The sequence below is a fragment of the Diceros bicornis genome, chromosome 8, assembly GCF_020826845.1.
Source record: "Diceros bicornis minor isolate mBicDic1 chromosome 8, mDicBic1.mat.cur, whole genome shotgun sequence".
Taxonomy (NCBI): domain Eukaryota; kingdom Metazoa; phylum Chordata; class Mammalia; order Perissodactyla; family Rhinocerotidae; genus Diceros; species Diceros bicornis.
In genome coordinates, this window is record NC_080747.1 from 59524016 (window position 1) to 59540324 (window position 16309).

At 39.8% G+C, this 16309-nt stretch overlaps 1 protein-coding gene across 1 annotated transcript in view; it reads right to left on the minus strand.

Moving 5' to 3' along the window:
- RASSF6 (Ras association domain family member 6) overlaps window positions 1-16309 on the minus strand; it is a 49442-nt gene that overhangs the window by 22924 nt on the left and 10209 nt on the right. The window contains exon 2 of the mRNA XM_058546432.1: window positions 15260-15358. Coding sequence (XP_058402415.1) covers window positions 15260-15318 — 59 coding nt within the window. The 5' untranslated portion in view covers window positions 15319-15358. The remainder of the gene's footprint in view (window positions 1-15259; window positions 15359-16309) is intronic.

A 16309-nucleotide genomic window follows, 5' to 3' on the forward strand; every position in this document is an offset into this window, starting at 1 on the left:
CCAGTCTTTAGAGCAGAGACTTACTCAGAGTAGGCTCTTATTCAATACATACTGAATATTGAATGACAGAATTTATGTATATTGATTTTCACATTTGAGATCATGTGAACATATTTTTTCCATTTGAATTTTCTCACTTGTAATTTTCAATGTGCACATTTCCAAGGATCAGTACAGTCTACACAATCACGACATAACAAATTTCGTAGAATTCCTCTATGGTATCATTTCATTTCCCAACTGGGTTACTTTAGAATTTTAGTGTTAATGAATATTTCTATTCTAAACATCAATGGGCACACTGATTTTGTTCCCTTGGAGTTATTGCTGTGGGATATTTCCTAAAAATTATAGTACTGGTGAGGAGCATGAATACTTTTATGGCTCTCTTTATTGAAGGGCAGGGCATATGGAAATTTCCAGTTCACTTGGGACGCAACTCCTGATATGCTGAGCTGTGAGAGTTGTTATTAAGCCAAATGAATTTTTACATAATCTTATTCCCTCAGCTTCTGTTTCTGATAAAACTGCATGATTAGATATGGTATAACTATCCTTCAAAGTATTTACCTCAGGACCATGTATAATTAGAAAGATTATTCCCTAGGAACAAGCTACTTGGAAAATGTTTCTGTACCTGAACAGAACCTGACTAAATCATCTCCCATGGAAATAAGTCTCCAAATGACCCAGGGAGTCGGCCAACTGTTGTCCTGGACCATCTGTTTTTGCAAATAAAGCTTTATTGGAATACAGCCACACTAATTTGCTTCCTTATTTTCTGTAGCTGCTTTCCTTCTGTAACTGCAGAGTTGAGTAGTTGTGACAAAACCAATATGGCCCACAAAGCCTAAACTCTTTATTATCTGGCCCTTTACAGTGGGCCAACCCATAAACCATGTGTGACACAGGGTGACTGAATACTACAGAAGCCTTCATATGTTTCTCACTATAGGCAGGATCTTTCTGACTGAGTATTAATGGCACTTTGAAGGATTCTGGAGTGTGGAAGAAGAGTAGAGCTCAGTAAAATAGCTTGTTGAGATAAAATTAGGCAAGTTAATGGTGCAATATAAAATGAGGCAGTAGAAAAGAAAATTCAGAAGTTATGTGAACAACTATAACAAGAGTGAATGCATTCCAAACATTAAAACATCATCACATTTTAATTGTATGCACCCCACCAGAGGAACTTTTGGAGATGATTAGTTTATGCACCTGATGAAACAAAGGTTCTCATACAATATTGGGAATAAAGTGCCGCCTGTAACATTCTAATTTGACTTGTTAGCATTAGGGGCACAAGGAGCTGAAGAGTTAAGGTCAAATTGATCATCTGCAGCTGCTGACATTCAAATTATGTCCTCTAACAGAAGGCCTGTACTACTGGTCATTCATTCATTCATTTATACAGTCGCTATGTGAGCACAATCAAGAGGCCTCAGTCCTGCTCTAAGGGTGAGTGAGAGCTTTAAGGAATAGACGCTGCCTATAGTGAACCTTGGAGAGTAACGATTAAACAAGAAGAGTATGAAGAGCTTACCAGGCAAAGAAAACATTAACAAGGACATGTAGCTATTTATAGAGTTTTTGTGGAGAAAGCTCAAAGAGTTGAGATTCTAAGAGAATAACATGTAAAATGGGGAGTGGTAAGCAACGAGCTGAAGAAGCAGGCAGGAGCCTCCTGAACCATTTTAAGATGCTTAGAATTCACCCTGCAGGCAATGGGTAGCTACTGAAGGTTCTGGGCAAGAGAGTCATGATGATGCTAAGGGCCACTAGGGGGTTTATGGAAGACAGATTTCACAATAAGACAAGGTGGAGGCAGCAAGATGAGTGGGACCATTGCAACAGTAGAGATGCTGGAACAAAGCCATGTTCCATGGAAAGGGGATCAAATGTCCCACATCTATAGAAGGATCTAAAGTCCAGGAGGGACCTAAAATAAGTATAGGGTGTGTATGGTTTAGGAGATACAAAGGTAATCTCTAAAGTGTTATCTGGGCAGTCCCTAGTCAGGAAAGGGGACACTGATTTAATATACACTGTGACTTGTCAATGGTAATTCTAATAGATTTTTTTAGGGTCCATTGTGCTACATATGGATTTCTCTCCTCCCCAGCCAAAAAAGGAAAAAAGCATCTGTGCACCTTTCCAACTCAGGCTCCAAAGAGTTCCCCACCCAGTCTAGACCAGACTGCTTAGCATAGACTGTTCAGTTGCGCTAACAAAGCTATAAAATGGATGATGAGAAACAGATTCCATATCCAATCTTCTCAATTTACAAATCTGTGACGTCTAGAAGCCATGGGAATATCCAGGAAGCAGACATAAGGTTCAAACAGCCTGTACACTTTATGTGTGACACATAAGAAATCGTTTTTCTAAAAGCTTGGATTTTTGGTTTTTATTTTATTTTATTTTATTTTGTGAGGAAGATCAGCCCTGAGCTCACATCTATGCCTACCTTTTTGCTGAGGAAGACTGGCCCTGAGCTAATATCCATGCCTATCTTCCTCCACTTTGTGTGGGACACCACCACAGCATGGCCTGACAAGCGGTGTGTCGGTGCGCGCCTGGGTTCCGAACCCGGGCCGCCAGCAGCAGCGCCCACGCACTCAACCGCTACGCCACGGGGCCAGCCCCAGAGCTTGGATTTTTGGAACATGAAGTACTGCATCATAATATATAACAAGGATTTTTTTGGAACATCATCACACAGTGTATAAAATGGATAGTGTTTTTAGAAAACTAAGGAATGGCTAACTTCTGTATAAACTGGACTTCTAACTAAATGAACACATAGAATCATAAGCTTACCCAGGACAGAAGTTGGCACTGTGCACTGGCAATGCAGAGAGAGGATCCTGATAGACACTGATGGACACGCAGAACTATTTGCTACTGCTCCTGGAAGAGTGCTAGTCAGAGAGAGACTTAACATGGGGGTGACAGGTGCAGGGGAAGGATGTAGAGGAGATTCCAGGGCTCCTGTTCCTTTAACGCTCCCTGCTCGGTTTTAATAAGTAATAGTGGATCCAGAGTCAACTGTAAAATGCTTAGCTGTACTTCGCCCTTTGTGGCCTGAATTGCAGCTGCTCAGTAGATGGGAATTACCCACATTATGACGTTTGCCATGAATAATGGACTTAGCAAGAAATGAGTTCCTCAATCTTATCACGCTATTTAGCTAGCCAGAAGAAACAATCTTTATTTGATTTTTATGAAACTGAAATATGCATGGACATTGGACAGCATGGTGGGTAGAAGTGAGTTATGCCCTGCATCCATATATAGAATGGATGTCAAATATTAGTTATAATAAGAGTTCTGTCTTGTTTTATTTATGATTTGTAGCATAATTAAGTGGATATCCAATCCCTTTCCTGGAACCCAAAAAACCCTGTCTCACTCTTTAAGTGATTCTTATGAATTTGGACCCACTAACCAGAGTTCTAACTTTAGAATTCTGCAAATCAGAGATTCTGTCATACGCTATAACGCAACACAAACTTCAGAGACTACCGCATGAGAAAAAGTAAATTTCAGAGGAAAATACAACCCAGCGCAACCACAGGCACGTTTGGCCATGGCCAAGCTTCCCGAGTTTGTGTTACTTCTGTCTCTTGGAGACTTTCTGAAAAATGTTCAGCCCCCAAGGCAGGCAGCCACTGAACTGCATTGTGACAGCAGCATTAGAAACAACATTCCACTGGGCATGTTGCCATGTTTAAGAGCAGGAACCTAAAACATTTGAAAGAGTCTCTTCAAAGAGATGAAAAATTGAGGCAGAATAAAAACACTAACTTGCTCTCTTAATCCATTTAGTTTTTTCCTCCCACTGATTTGGTTCATAAGGTTAAGTTTTAGCAATGAGATTAATAGTTTCATGTTAGATTCAAAAAACTGGATTCAAAACTTTATGTTTTTATAGAATAACTATGAATTAAACACATAAAGGTAATAAATTGATCATTTGCTGGGAATTAAGGTTGTAATTTTTTATTTTCTGTTTTATAGTTCTGTATACATACTTTCCAAACTCTATATAATAAGTAAGTGCATGCTACATTCATAATGTTCATAATTTTACCTTCATAAAGACATAATATAAACTCCTGTATGTTTTTGGAAAGGTGAAACCAGGAAATACAAGGACAATAGAAAAGAATAAGTAGAGCCTTATCATTAAGCCATTCGCCAAGACAAACCATTATTCCATATTACTGATGTCGCAAGCAGTAGCAGAATTCTCTTAACCCACTTTCTTCTTCATTGCTGTCAACTTTAATCCTGGAATTAACACTACAAACTTCTGCAGCCCCTCTTCTGTAAGTGGCCAGGGTCCAGTAGCTTTTTTTTTTTTTTGCCTTTGGCTTCATCTCCTGGCTCCAATGATGAGGAAAGAAGACTGCCTTTCAACCTTTGCATAGAGACCTTCCTCAGCTAGCAAAGTAGGTTATTCACATTTCCATTGCAAAGGAAGGGATTGGGTTCCACAGTTTGAAAACTGAGAAGTTGGGAAGAGGAGGGCTATCTTGATTGAAGTAAAAATTCAAATCCTAAGTGATCAGGGCGTTCCACATTTGTCTAACTCCCCTGACTTCCTTTGAAGGGGTTGCCCTTTTCAGAACAGGAAGGTTCTAACATTTCCAGCAACTCTGCTAATATATCATTAATCCTTGCTGGTTGTGGGGATGATGGTGCCTGTGATTTGCTGGCTTTGTTCTTCCAAGCATTTCTATTCTAAGACCCTAAGTCTCTCTTCAGTGGTGATGACTGATAATAAAAAGGACCTGGGAGGTTCATGAAATCCATTAGTAATCTAATCAGTAAGGTACTATAACCAGACTTGTCTCACCTCCACCACATAACTACCCTCTGCCTGCTTTTCCTCATTTTGTAATTTTCATATTTTCTAGGGCATTCATCTTTTAAAGATTACCCCTGTAAAAAGTGGCCCAGGAGCCATTAGTGGATAGAAGTGTCAGCTTCTCTCAGGTCCTCAACTCCTAGAACTCAGATAAAAGCAAAAGGATTAAAGATTAAGGAATAACCTCACAGTACTAAAAAGAAGCTTGAGGTGATGGCTAGTTGGTAGATACAAAACAAAGGAACACACCCAAAATGTTTTCTTGATTATGAGAACTCCACCATAATATAAAAGAAGAGCTTTAGCCACTCAGCACAATGTCACTAGATGTTGATAAGACACGGAAGAGGAGTTAAAAAGGGAGAGGCAAAGAAAGATTGTATTGTTTATTAAAATGCTAGTGCTTCTGAAGAAAACAGGAATGTGCTCTAGATCTGGTACCCGATTTTTAAGAGAATTCCTTTATAAGTGTAAATATCAGTGTTTGATATTTTACACACTAGCATGCTTTCCAACAACCTCAGATGAGGGCAGACATTTATCTACTCCCTTTCCCTTTATGGTTTGGTTTCTAAAGATTTTTACAAAAAAGATTATTTTTTAAAAAATTCACAACCTATTATTCCAGTTGGCGGCTGCAATGAGCTGCTTCTGTATCAGACCTTGGTTTCTGTTATCACACGCAGCTCCCTTCCTAGGAGCAGCCCAAGCAGTTTGTGGACAGGGCCAAAAGAGTGAGGGAAGTCTATGATCTATAATTTCTTTCTCTGGCCTGAAATGCAGAGAAGTATGGTCTCTGGTTCACAACCCTAACACTATTCACAAATCAGTACCGATTTTTATATTTCTGTTCTAATCTAAAGCAAGGACTTGAAACTACCTCCACTTTGATGAAAAGGTCTATTTCTTGTTGTAGCTGATTGTTTTGGAGAGGACAAATAAGAAACATTCAGTGCCCAAGAAATTACCGTTTGAAAGCTACAGAAAAATTGTGTGCCCCTATCTGTTTGGACAACATGAAACACAATGGGACATAGGATTATGTTAGATGGTCCTAAGCCTGGAGCTAGCATCAGAATTACCTGAAGCGCTTGTTGAAACACAGATTGTGAGTGGTGCCCCTCAAGTTTCGTATTAAATCTGGGGTGGGTCCTAAGAATCTGCATTTCTAACATGTTCCCAGGTGATTCTGATGCTGTTAGTCCAGGGACCACACTTTGAGATATATTCTTTTAGATCTTAGGGTGCTGAGAATCAAGGTGATATTATTCTTTAACAGGAAGGGAAATCTTTCCAGGTTGAAATAGGCGGTCACTTCAATTAAAACTAACAAGTTACATATAACTGGCCTACTAACACTTCTGCTCCTCCCCCCTCTCTTACTGAAGTAAGGTGCTGGAGAACATTGTTACTTCAGCTATTCCTTGGGAGGAGTTTTGTTCTAGTTTCTTATTGCTGCTGAAACAAATTGTTACAAACTTAGTGGCTTAAACAACACAAATATGTTATCTTACGGTTCTGTAGGTCAGAATGCAAGTCTCACTGGCTATAATCAAGGTGTCAGCAGGACTATATTTCTTGAAGGCTCTAGAGGAGAATACATTTCCTTGCTTTCTCCAGAGCCTGCCACGTTCCTTGGCTTCTGGCCCCCTTTTCCATCTTCAAAGCCAGCAACGGCGATAGAGTCATTCTCACTAGCATCACTCTGACACGGATTCTTCTCAAATAGCTCTCCTCCTCTCCCACATTTAAGGACACTTGTGATTACATTGGGCCCATCCGGATAATCTCCCTATTTTAAACGTCAGCTGATTAGCAACCTTAATTCCCTTTTGCCATGTAATGTAACATATTCATAGGTTCAGGGTATTAGGATGTAGACATATTTGGGAGGCCATTATTCTGCCTATTACAGGATTTAAGAGTGACTCTTTCTATCCAAATACTGTCTGAATACTTGGGAGACATGTTGTTAGAAATCAGAGTCTGTATTTTAACTAAGATCCCCAGGAAATTTGTATGTACATTAAAGTAGAGCCCTGATGTAGATAACTACCTTGACTCTAGATATGAAACGGTATTTAAGGTTAACACACATCAAGTCAAAATACTAAGGGCCTGATTTAGTTCTTTGAGGTTGGCTACTTCCATACTCATTTATAATCAACAAAAACTTATTGAGGGATTACTGTGTAACAGACAATCTAATAGATGCTGGAGGTATTGCAATGTATACAACCAGTGATGAGACTTACTTTCTGAAGGAGGAAGACAGAAGGAAACAAAAGAGCGAATAAAGAAATGTGCTAATTTTCCATAGGGATAAGTGCTGTGAGAACAATACAACAGGAGCATGTGATGCAGTGCACTGAAGAGGACATTTTAGAAAGGGTGATCAGGAGGCCTGAAATATTAAACTGAAACTTCAATAATGGGAAGGAGCCAGCCATGTGAAGAGTCAAGGAGAGTGTCCCAAGCAAGAGATGCAAGAGCCACGTCCTGATAAGCTTGGCACGTTTGAAGGAGACAGAAGGGAAGAGTGGTTCAAGATGAGGTTCTACAGGTCCTCCAGGCCAGATCACATTGGGCCTTACAGATTCCTTATGGTAAGGAACCTTTGAAAGGTTCAAGCAGAATGCTGTGACTTATATTGTAAAGGGACATTCTGGCTGCCGGGGGAGAATGGACTGTAGGACAGGGAATGGAAGCAGACAGCTCAATTAGGAGGCTGTTGCAGTTGTCCAGGCAAGAGATAACGGCAGCTTGGACTAGATGGTGAGAAGTGGTTGGATTTGGGAGGTGGAGCTGATTGGACTTGCTATGGAGCTGGGTATAAAGATGAAGGAATGGAGCACTTAGGTTGGTATGTAGCTTATATTGGGATCTTCCTTCTCATTTTTCCATGAATTAAACTTTCATTTCAGGTTTTTCTAATATAAGCCTTATAGATTTTTTTAAGCCAGTTGAAAGGTAAACACAGGTGTGCCACGCAACACCAGTCATGATTGGAGCAGATGCATGCTGGCTGTGAAATAACACCCTTTGTGTATGGACAGCTGGGGTCTTCTGTGCTTGCTGAGGATGAATACCTTGACTTCACAGTCTGATGCCCCTTGTTCCCTTGGGATGGGGAAACGATCTATCTATTCTATTAATGGAGTCTTTCAGTTACTTTACTGGTATGCTTTTCAGTCTTTTGAATCACTGGGATGATTACTAGAGTGTCTGAAACCTAACAGGTGGTCAGTGGTCCTCACGGCTGTCTTCACGAGCATGAGCTAACAACAGGAGCTTTCCTGACACACAGGCTCGTATCTCATGCTTCTGTAATGCTGCCATGACTGTGACCACTGATTCTCCTTACATATGAAAAAATATATTAAGCAACTTCCTTGTTTCTCTTCTGGGCATCCTCCATCTATTCTCCACACTCTGTACAGAGTATACAGAACATATCTAATCATATCATCTGCTTTGTTTAACATCCTTAAATGTCTTCCCATTGCTCTTGGGATAAAAACTCCAAATCCTTCTCAGAGCAGGTAAAGCCCTGCTTGGTCTCTCTTCCTCCTTAGCCTCCTTTCAAGGGATGCTTTTCCCTGTGTCCTGCATCTCATCCACACTGGACACCTTTCACTTTCTGGAACTCTGTGCTCCCTCTGGCCATAAGGATTTCAGGCAGACTCCATGTGTCAAGAATGCTCTCCAGCTCACTCCCTTAAACTTGTTAGCTCCCTCCTCATTCAGATCTCTGGAGCACCCCCGCTCAGGCTAGGTCCTTATCCTCTCATAAAACTGGGTTCCTTGGCTTCTGAACACTTACCTCAATTTGTTAACAGGCCTTTAGACCTGTGGTTCTCAAAGTGTGATTCCCAGACCAGTAGCTCCTGCACCGCCTGGGAATGTGTGAGACGTGTATATGCTCACTCCAGCCCAGACCCACTGAATCAGAAACTCTGGGCACAGGGCCCAGCAAGTGTTAGTTTAATATGCCTCCAGGTGATCCTGATGAAGGGGCAGGTTGGAGATCTGCAGCTTCAGACTGCTCTTGTCTGTTTTTGCTCAAAATTCCATTCTCCAGCTTCTAGTACAGCTTCTGCCTCATGGTATGCTCTCAGTAATTATTTGTTTGGGGAATAAAATAGAGAAAATTAAATTCTGACCTATTTTTAGAGGGGAAAAAAATCTTTCACCAATCTAGCTAACATATCCAGAAATTCAAGTAAACTCCATAAGTTAACATGTTTCTAAACTCCATAAGTTAACATGTTTCTAGAGTCTTCGAATTTTGATTTTATCAGACTTTCTTATCTTTTTTTTTTTTTTTTTGTGAGGAAGAGTAGCCTTGAGCTAACATCTGTTGCCAATCCTCCTCTTTTTGCTGAGGAAGATTGGCCCTGGGCTAACATCCGTGTCCTTCTTCCTCTACTTTATATGTGTGACACCTGCCATAGCATGGCTTGTTAAGCAGTGTGTAGGTCCGCGCCCAGGATCCAAACCTGCAAACCCGAGCCCGCCAAAGCTGAGTGTGCAAACTTAACCACTATGCCACTGGGCCGGCCCCATTTATCAGACTTTCTGTTGAAATATTTTCAGTGTATCTTGGGCAGGCAGGTGATCTTATTGCTTTTAACGGACTGAAGTGATAAAATAGGTAAAAGTAGAGTAAATAAATTGTATTGGGAATAACAGTCATATTGATATGTTTAATGACTGTTGACAACATATGCTCATTAAAAAATATCTGATATAAAGAAAACTTAATGGGCCGGCCCCGTGGCTTAGGGGTTAAGTGCGTGTGCTCCACTGCTGGAGGCCCGGGTTCGGATCCCGGGCGTGCACTGACGCACTGCTTCTCCGGCCGTGCTGAGGCCACGTCCCATATACAGCAACTAGAAGGATGTGCAGCTATGACGTACAACTATCTACTGGGGCTTTGGGGGAAAAAATAAATAAATAAAATTATAAAAAAAAAATAAAGAAAACTTAATAAATGACCTTTTCACATATCGGAGGAGACATTATTGACCTTTTTGTGACATAGTAACAGATGTGAAATCCAATTTCACAAAATTAAAATTTCTTTTATTTTCACATCAAACATAAATAATGGGAATTTTAAAATAATTTTTTCAAAACAATCCCCACATAAAAAAATTTCTCATTTTAAAGGAGTTGGTCCTAAATATGTCTCAAACTTTTTGCCCCTGGCTCATTTTAAAATCCTGACTCCTTATAAAAATATGTTAGAGAGGGCTCCCGTATCCTTTATTAAAGACAAGAGTCCAATGGTCTTCAGGAGAGTGGTGCCCTCTCTCTAGATACCTCCCTGCAGGGCACGCTGGGCACACAGTATCTGCTCCAGTTCCTCTGATCAAGAGAAAACCCGGCCATGGGACCTGGGCAAACATTGTCCTTAGGCTCCACCAGCCAGGTAGGAGCAGCCTGTGGAACACTGGTTCTTTGTGCTGAATTGGTGCTCAGAGGTGCAGGTGGCTGGTTCCTTTGTTTCAGCAAAAAGGTGCCAGCTAACATGTTTGGAAAAAGAAACTGTTTGGAATAATGCACTTTCTGCTGAAATTTATTACATCGTGCTAATTAAAGTTATTTACTAAGGACAGGAATGCACATGTGCTTTGTGGGCTGCTGTTGGAAGAGCTGTAGCCTGCAAGTGTTTGGGTTAGGTTCCGAAGTAGGAAAAAAAAAGCCTAACAGGTTCTGAGACTGAAATCTGATCTGCATTTTAAAACTGGATTTGAACTTTTTTCAAAACAGGGTTGGCATTAAAGCGCCCTGGTTTCAGCCTAGGACCTGAAATGAAAATACTTGAAAGCAGCCATACGGAACCATTTCTTTTAAACTCAGCTCACTTAGAATATTTACCATGCGAAGCAACAGAGCAGTGATGACCCCAGGCAATGAAACAGCAACTGGAATCTTAGTTGTTTGAGCATGAAGCTACCCTGGACCAACACCCTTCACCTAGGGAAGTTTCTAAACTCAGAGAATTCTCATCCAGTAGTAAGACAGAAATGTTATATTTCTTACTGTGCTATTAATATCATGACCTCTTAGTTTATTGATTGTATGCAGTTGCATGAGATTTGCTGAAACAAAAAACAGAGTGCTGACTTGAAGGGTATTATGTAGGAAATGATTAATGCATTCCGGCTGAGGGCAAGACTGTTCAACCCAATCAGTCATGCTTTCATGATTTTGGCCAACTCCAATTATCATCTGTCGTCACCCACTATTTTTCTAGTTGATTTGTCTTTTAAGTAAGTTTTTATTTGTCCTGAGCAATAACATTTGTGAAATCAAAGTAAATTTCATTTACTGGTTATATTTTCCTAATACTTTCCGTAAGTGTTCAAATAAAAAACAATCATTTATGTTTCATCTAAAACCGTCTGAGGTACCAAGTCATCCAGGTACTCTACCTTGGGAAACAGGATGCAAAAGATGCTTAGGTCTTACCCTCACAGGGTTTACATTTTACCTCGGGAAATCAAATATCTGTGTACGAAACAATAAAGACAGGCCAGGAGGCCTTAAGCTGTGGGTGGGAGGGAAAACTCATCAAACTTTTTTAGAAAGTGAATTTGTAGCAGTAACATTAAATTTATTTATATGCTTTGATCCAGTAATTCCACTTCTGTGAACTAGCCCTTGTGTATTAAAAAAATCGGGGCCATCTTGAAGATCAAAATTAAGGGAATGATTATATTATGACATTTCTACATCATTGAATGCTACAAGGTCATTAAAATCATCTTTAGGAAAATCTTTTAAGGGTGTGGGGAAATATCTGTAATATAATGCCATGTATGTATGTAAAACAAGACACAATATGATCTCAACTATGCAAAACAGAATCCTTAGAAGATGAGGAATTTGACAAAATTAAACAGTGTATTTTTTTTCTTAATTTTTATTCTTTCAATCTACATGTTTATTTTCTCAGCTTTTATAATTATATAACTACATATAATATAAATATGATAATTTATCAAAATAACCATACCTTCATAATTAGGAAATAAATATTTTAAAAGAACAAATACACAAGTAATTAGCACAGGCTAATTAAAATCTTATTGCAGTTCAGGGAGGATTTCATGGGAAAAGAGAGGCTGAGACTGGGAAACTATAAAATATTACAAAGGAAACAAAAGTTGACTTGGTAACTACCAGTGTATGGAATAAGTGTCTATTTCAGTGAAAATTCTTGATTTTCATATTGAGATTACACAGTTGAACAACAGAAGGAAATGTAGTGGTCCAGGACGAGAAGTTACCATTGCTGGTCATGGTACAAATGAGATCAACATAAATCAATTTAGAACAGACCTAGGAGCTCCATGAAGGTGGAAGAAAGCTGTTCTAGAGAAACTGAGGGTTCAAGAACCAGGAGGAACCTGGAGAATAAAGAGAAACATATGTGTACAAATTGTGGGGACTGGGAAGACTAAGAATACCCTTAAGAGCAGACAAGAGTTAGGGAGGGCCCAGGGGCTTCTCTATGACATCTGTCTTGAGGTGTTGTCAGGAAAGAGAGGTCCTAGTTCATGGAGATGCCAGTGAGTGCAGACAGCAGACTGTGGGCTGCTGCTTGGGTTACCTGGTGCCTGTTTAGAGTATAATCTGATCCTAAGGGTAAGTCTAAAGGTTTGAGTGAGAAAGCCACGTACTGGGGTGGGGTGGGGGGGCGGTGGCGGGAGATGGGAACCACAATTTCATGAGCTGAACTGAGTCACGCAGAGTTGAATAACAGGCAAACATGTACACGGGTTCATACATTCTTCTCTTATGCTGTGTACTTTTTCTTCTTGGAATTTCCCTTCCAGTGTGGTAAATTTGTTTTCCTGGTTGGTTAAACTTAAAGCTTCACAGAAGGCATATACGCAAAAAGGAACACTGATGTAGACCCAGGCTATTGCTTAGAGACATCTCTCTTCCTTCTGTAATTTTCTTTGGGAGGAGGCAAATGTGGTAGGGGGACCTTCTCGTGGCTGTCCTGGGCTCTCACCCTGTTCTTCACCTCTGTCACTCTTGTGAGCCTCTTAACCTTTAATCACAACCTCTCCCATCTTCTCCATCATCTATCTACCTTGAATCTCACTTGCCTCCTGCTTTTCTGGCAGATCACTCACATCCTTTTCTCATCTTTTTCTTCTTCCCAAACTGTCACCTTTCAGGTCCTCTGAAAGATGCCCATCCTGTCACCATGTCCATCTCTTACCCCTCTCTAGGGCCTTTTTATCCCTTTTACCTTTTATTGTGAATGTTACCTTCTCTGACCTTCATTGTCAGTCATCTGTACTTAATATTTTTAAAAATAAATTTCTCAGTTTTTCATTACAATTTCCCATCTCCTCAACTCCCCTCTTCTCCTTGTATTTCCATCAACACTTCAGGTACCTTAACATCCCAAAGTGGTGTCTTATATATACACCTATTATATTACCTGCTATGTAACTGCTCTTCCTCTGTTCAGTCTCCACATTCATTCTGCCCACTTTTCACTCAATGTACTTCTGCCTTGCCTTCTTGTTTCCTACTTTCCCCACTTCATTTCACTCTTTTCTAACCTTGGACCTCGAATCTTTGCTATATACACTTACTTCCTCGGTGATCTTACTCAGTCTCATATGTAACATGTCCAGGACTGAACTCCCAATCTTCTACCCCAAATCTGCCCCTCCGTAGTCTTTATAATATCATAAAGTGTTAACTCCATTCTTCTAGACCAAAATCCTTGGAATCATCCCTGATTATTCTCTTTCTCTTACACCTCACTTCTAACCCTTCAGGAAATCCTATTTTCCCTTCCTTCAAAATATATACAGAATCTGACCATTTTTTCCCTACTTCCACTGCTGCCGCCTTGGTCCAAGCCACCACCGTTTCCACCCTGGACTATTAGCTTCTTGATAATTTCTGTGCTTCCACTCTTGTCCCCTCTTTAGTCTGCTCTTAATGCAGCTGCCAGACTGATCTTGTCTTGCATGTACTCAATATCCTTCAATGGCTTCTCATCTTATTAGTAGGAAAGATGAAGTCTCATAACGGCCTATGAGACCCTACATGTTCTGGCCCCATTATGTCTCCGGCCTCACCTTCTCCTACTTCACTTGCCCACACTGGCTTCCTCCACCCATGGGCATGCACCTGCCTCAGGGCTGTGAACCTGCTGTCCCCTTTGCCTGGAATGCTCCCGGCCAGATACCTGCACAGCTTGCTAGCTCACCTCCCTCAAGTTTTTTCCCCAAATGCTACCTCCTCACCAAGGCCTTCCCTGGCCATCTTATATGAAATCATAATGCCCCTGTTCTCCATCCACAGCTTTCATTATGCCCTTTTGGCTTTATTTTTATTCTTCAAACCTTTCAGCATCTAATAGTGCATATTGTTACTCATTTATCTTACATATTGACTGTATCCCCCTTTTAGGAGGCAACCCCATGAGGGTAAGGGTTTTGTTTGACACACTGCTGAATGTTCAGGGTCCACAAGACTATCTGTCCACAGGGAGCAGTTAATAAGTATATGAGGAATGAATAAGTGAATTCTCTATCTTTTACTTCATGTCTTCTTCCCACCTCTTATATTTCCTGCTTGTCCTCCAGCTGTGGTTTTATTTCTATTTTTGACCATGTTTGTTCCTTCTGCTTTCCTATTGCCCAATCCTGCATCATTTATATCTATCATTTATTTGGCTGTGTTTCTCTTCCCCATAAGATATGGGTCAAGTTCCGGTGTAATTTGGTTTTTTATGTCATTTGGTTTTTTTTGTTAACAATCCATCTTTCCCCTCTTCAGCTTCTGCCCTAGCTTAGCCAACTTCAGTTCTCATCTTTACTCTTATAGTTTTCCAATCTCTGCTCTATTATTCCCAAACCAACATGAGATGTTATTTGCTGTGTATAAGAAAACAGCTGTGGATGTTGGCCATATAGTGCATAACCTAATGTCAAGGGGGAAACAATACAAATGAAGTGTGTCTTGAGGAGGAAGGGAGGGAGAAGGGAGGACAGGAAAGCCTGTTTTGGCACCTGAGCTAATTCTTTGGACATATTATTTATGAGGAGCCTTAGATCCTTTACTTAACGCTGCTCCTGAGAATTGTGCCAACTATTAAAATAGAAATTTGGCTTTTAGTGAAATTAGACCACAATTTATGAAATATGAGTGATTGTTCCATGAAAGGCTGTGGTTTGGCAGTCCTTAGGAACATATTTACTCAACCTCTTATTCAATGTCTCAATTGGTGATTCATATTATTGATCTTGTGGATCATATATTTTGCTTAGAATTACATAGTGCTGGGATATAATCCACAAATGATGGTGAGTAGAATAACATGTAATACAGCTGTATAGTTACCTGGTAATGAATGTCCTCTCATTAATGAAGATCCAAGAAGAGCACTGGTGAGCCATCATAGCCAACTTTGCCCCCTTTTTGAGATCATCTGAGGATACCCTAAAATATTAGAATAATATTAATGGTTGTTCTTGTGATGTATTCATAAATTAGTTTCTGACTTAAATTGAAATTTTTTGTTGTGTCCCTAGTGTGTAAAAGTATTTTGGGGGAGTTTTTAAGTAGTGTTTTTTGTATGGGCATGAGGGTGGGGTTGGGGAGGGAAAGAAAGAAAAGGATATTTTTTTTACCATGTGCCTGCTATGGATCTTACACTCTGTACGTGAGCCATTTTATAGGCATTGTCTCATTTAATCCTCAGACCATCCTAGCAATGTAGGGGTGTTATTAGCTCCATTTCAAACACTTAGTGAGTAGTGGAACAGATAATTTGAAGCAAGGTTGGAATGTCTTCAAGGCCTCTACTTTTTTCGTTTCACCAACATTGTTTTTGCAGTTTGGAAAGGGCTATACAGATTAAAATTTTTTGATTTTCTATAAATTGGTCCATTCCAAGATTCTTTTCAAAGAATTTTTCTGTCTAAGGGAATTAATATTGAGGATAAGTGAGATGTTCTCCAAAATCTTCAATTGTAAGAAAAGAAGCTTAGAGTTCAGAATTTTAACTACAACTCACTTTGAGTGAGTTTCTAAATGGCATTCTCTAAACGTCCTTTTCATGATTGTTCACAAGATAATTTGTTTTGAGCACAAGAAATAACGTGCTGTTTTCTCTGTTTCCTCTTCCCCCCTCCTTTAAAAGTTTTAAGATGTTCAGATGTTTTACTCTGTTCTTATTACTCAATATGTGCTTTTGAGAAAAATCTATTTTATTTCTCTTGATATGTTTTCCATTTTAAATTGAAAATTATATTCTTCATATAATTTAGGGAAAATAAATAGTAAAGGAAGAGAAACATATAATTTTGACAATTTCTAAAGAAAGATGATAAAGAGGCATAAGAAGAAATACTAGATGAGCCAGAAACATGTAACTTGACATGTGATCTT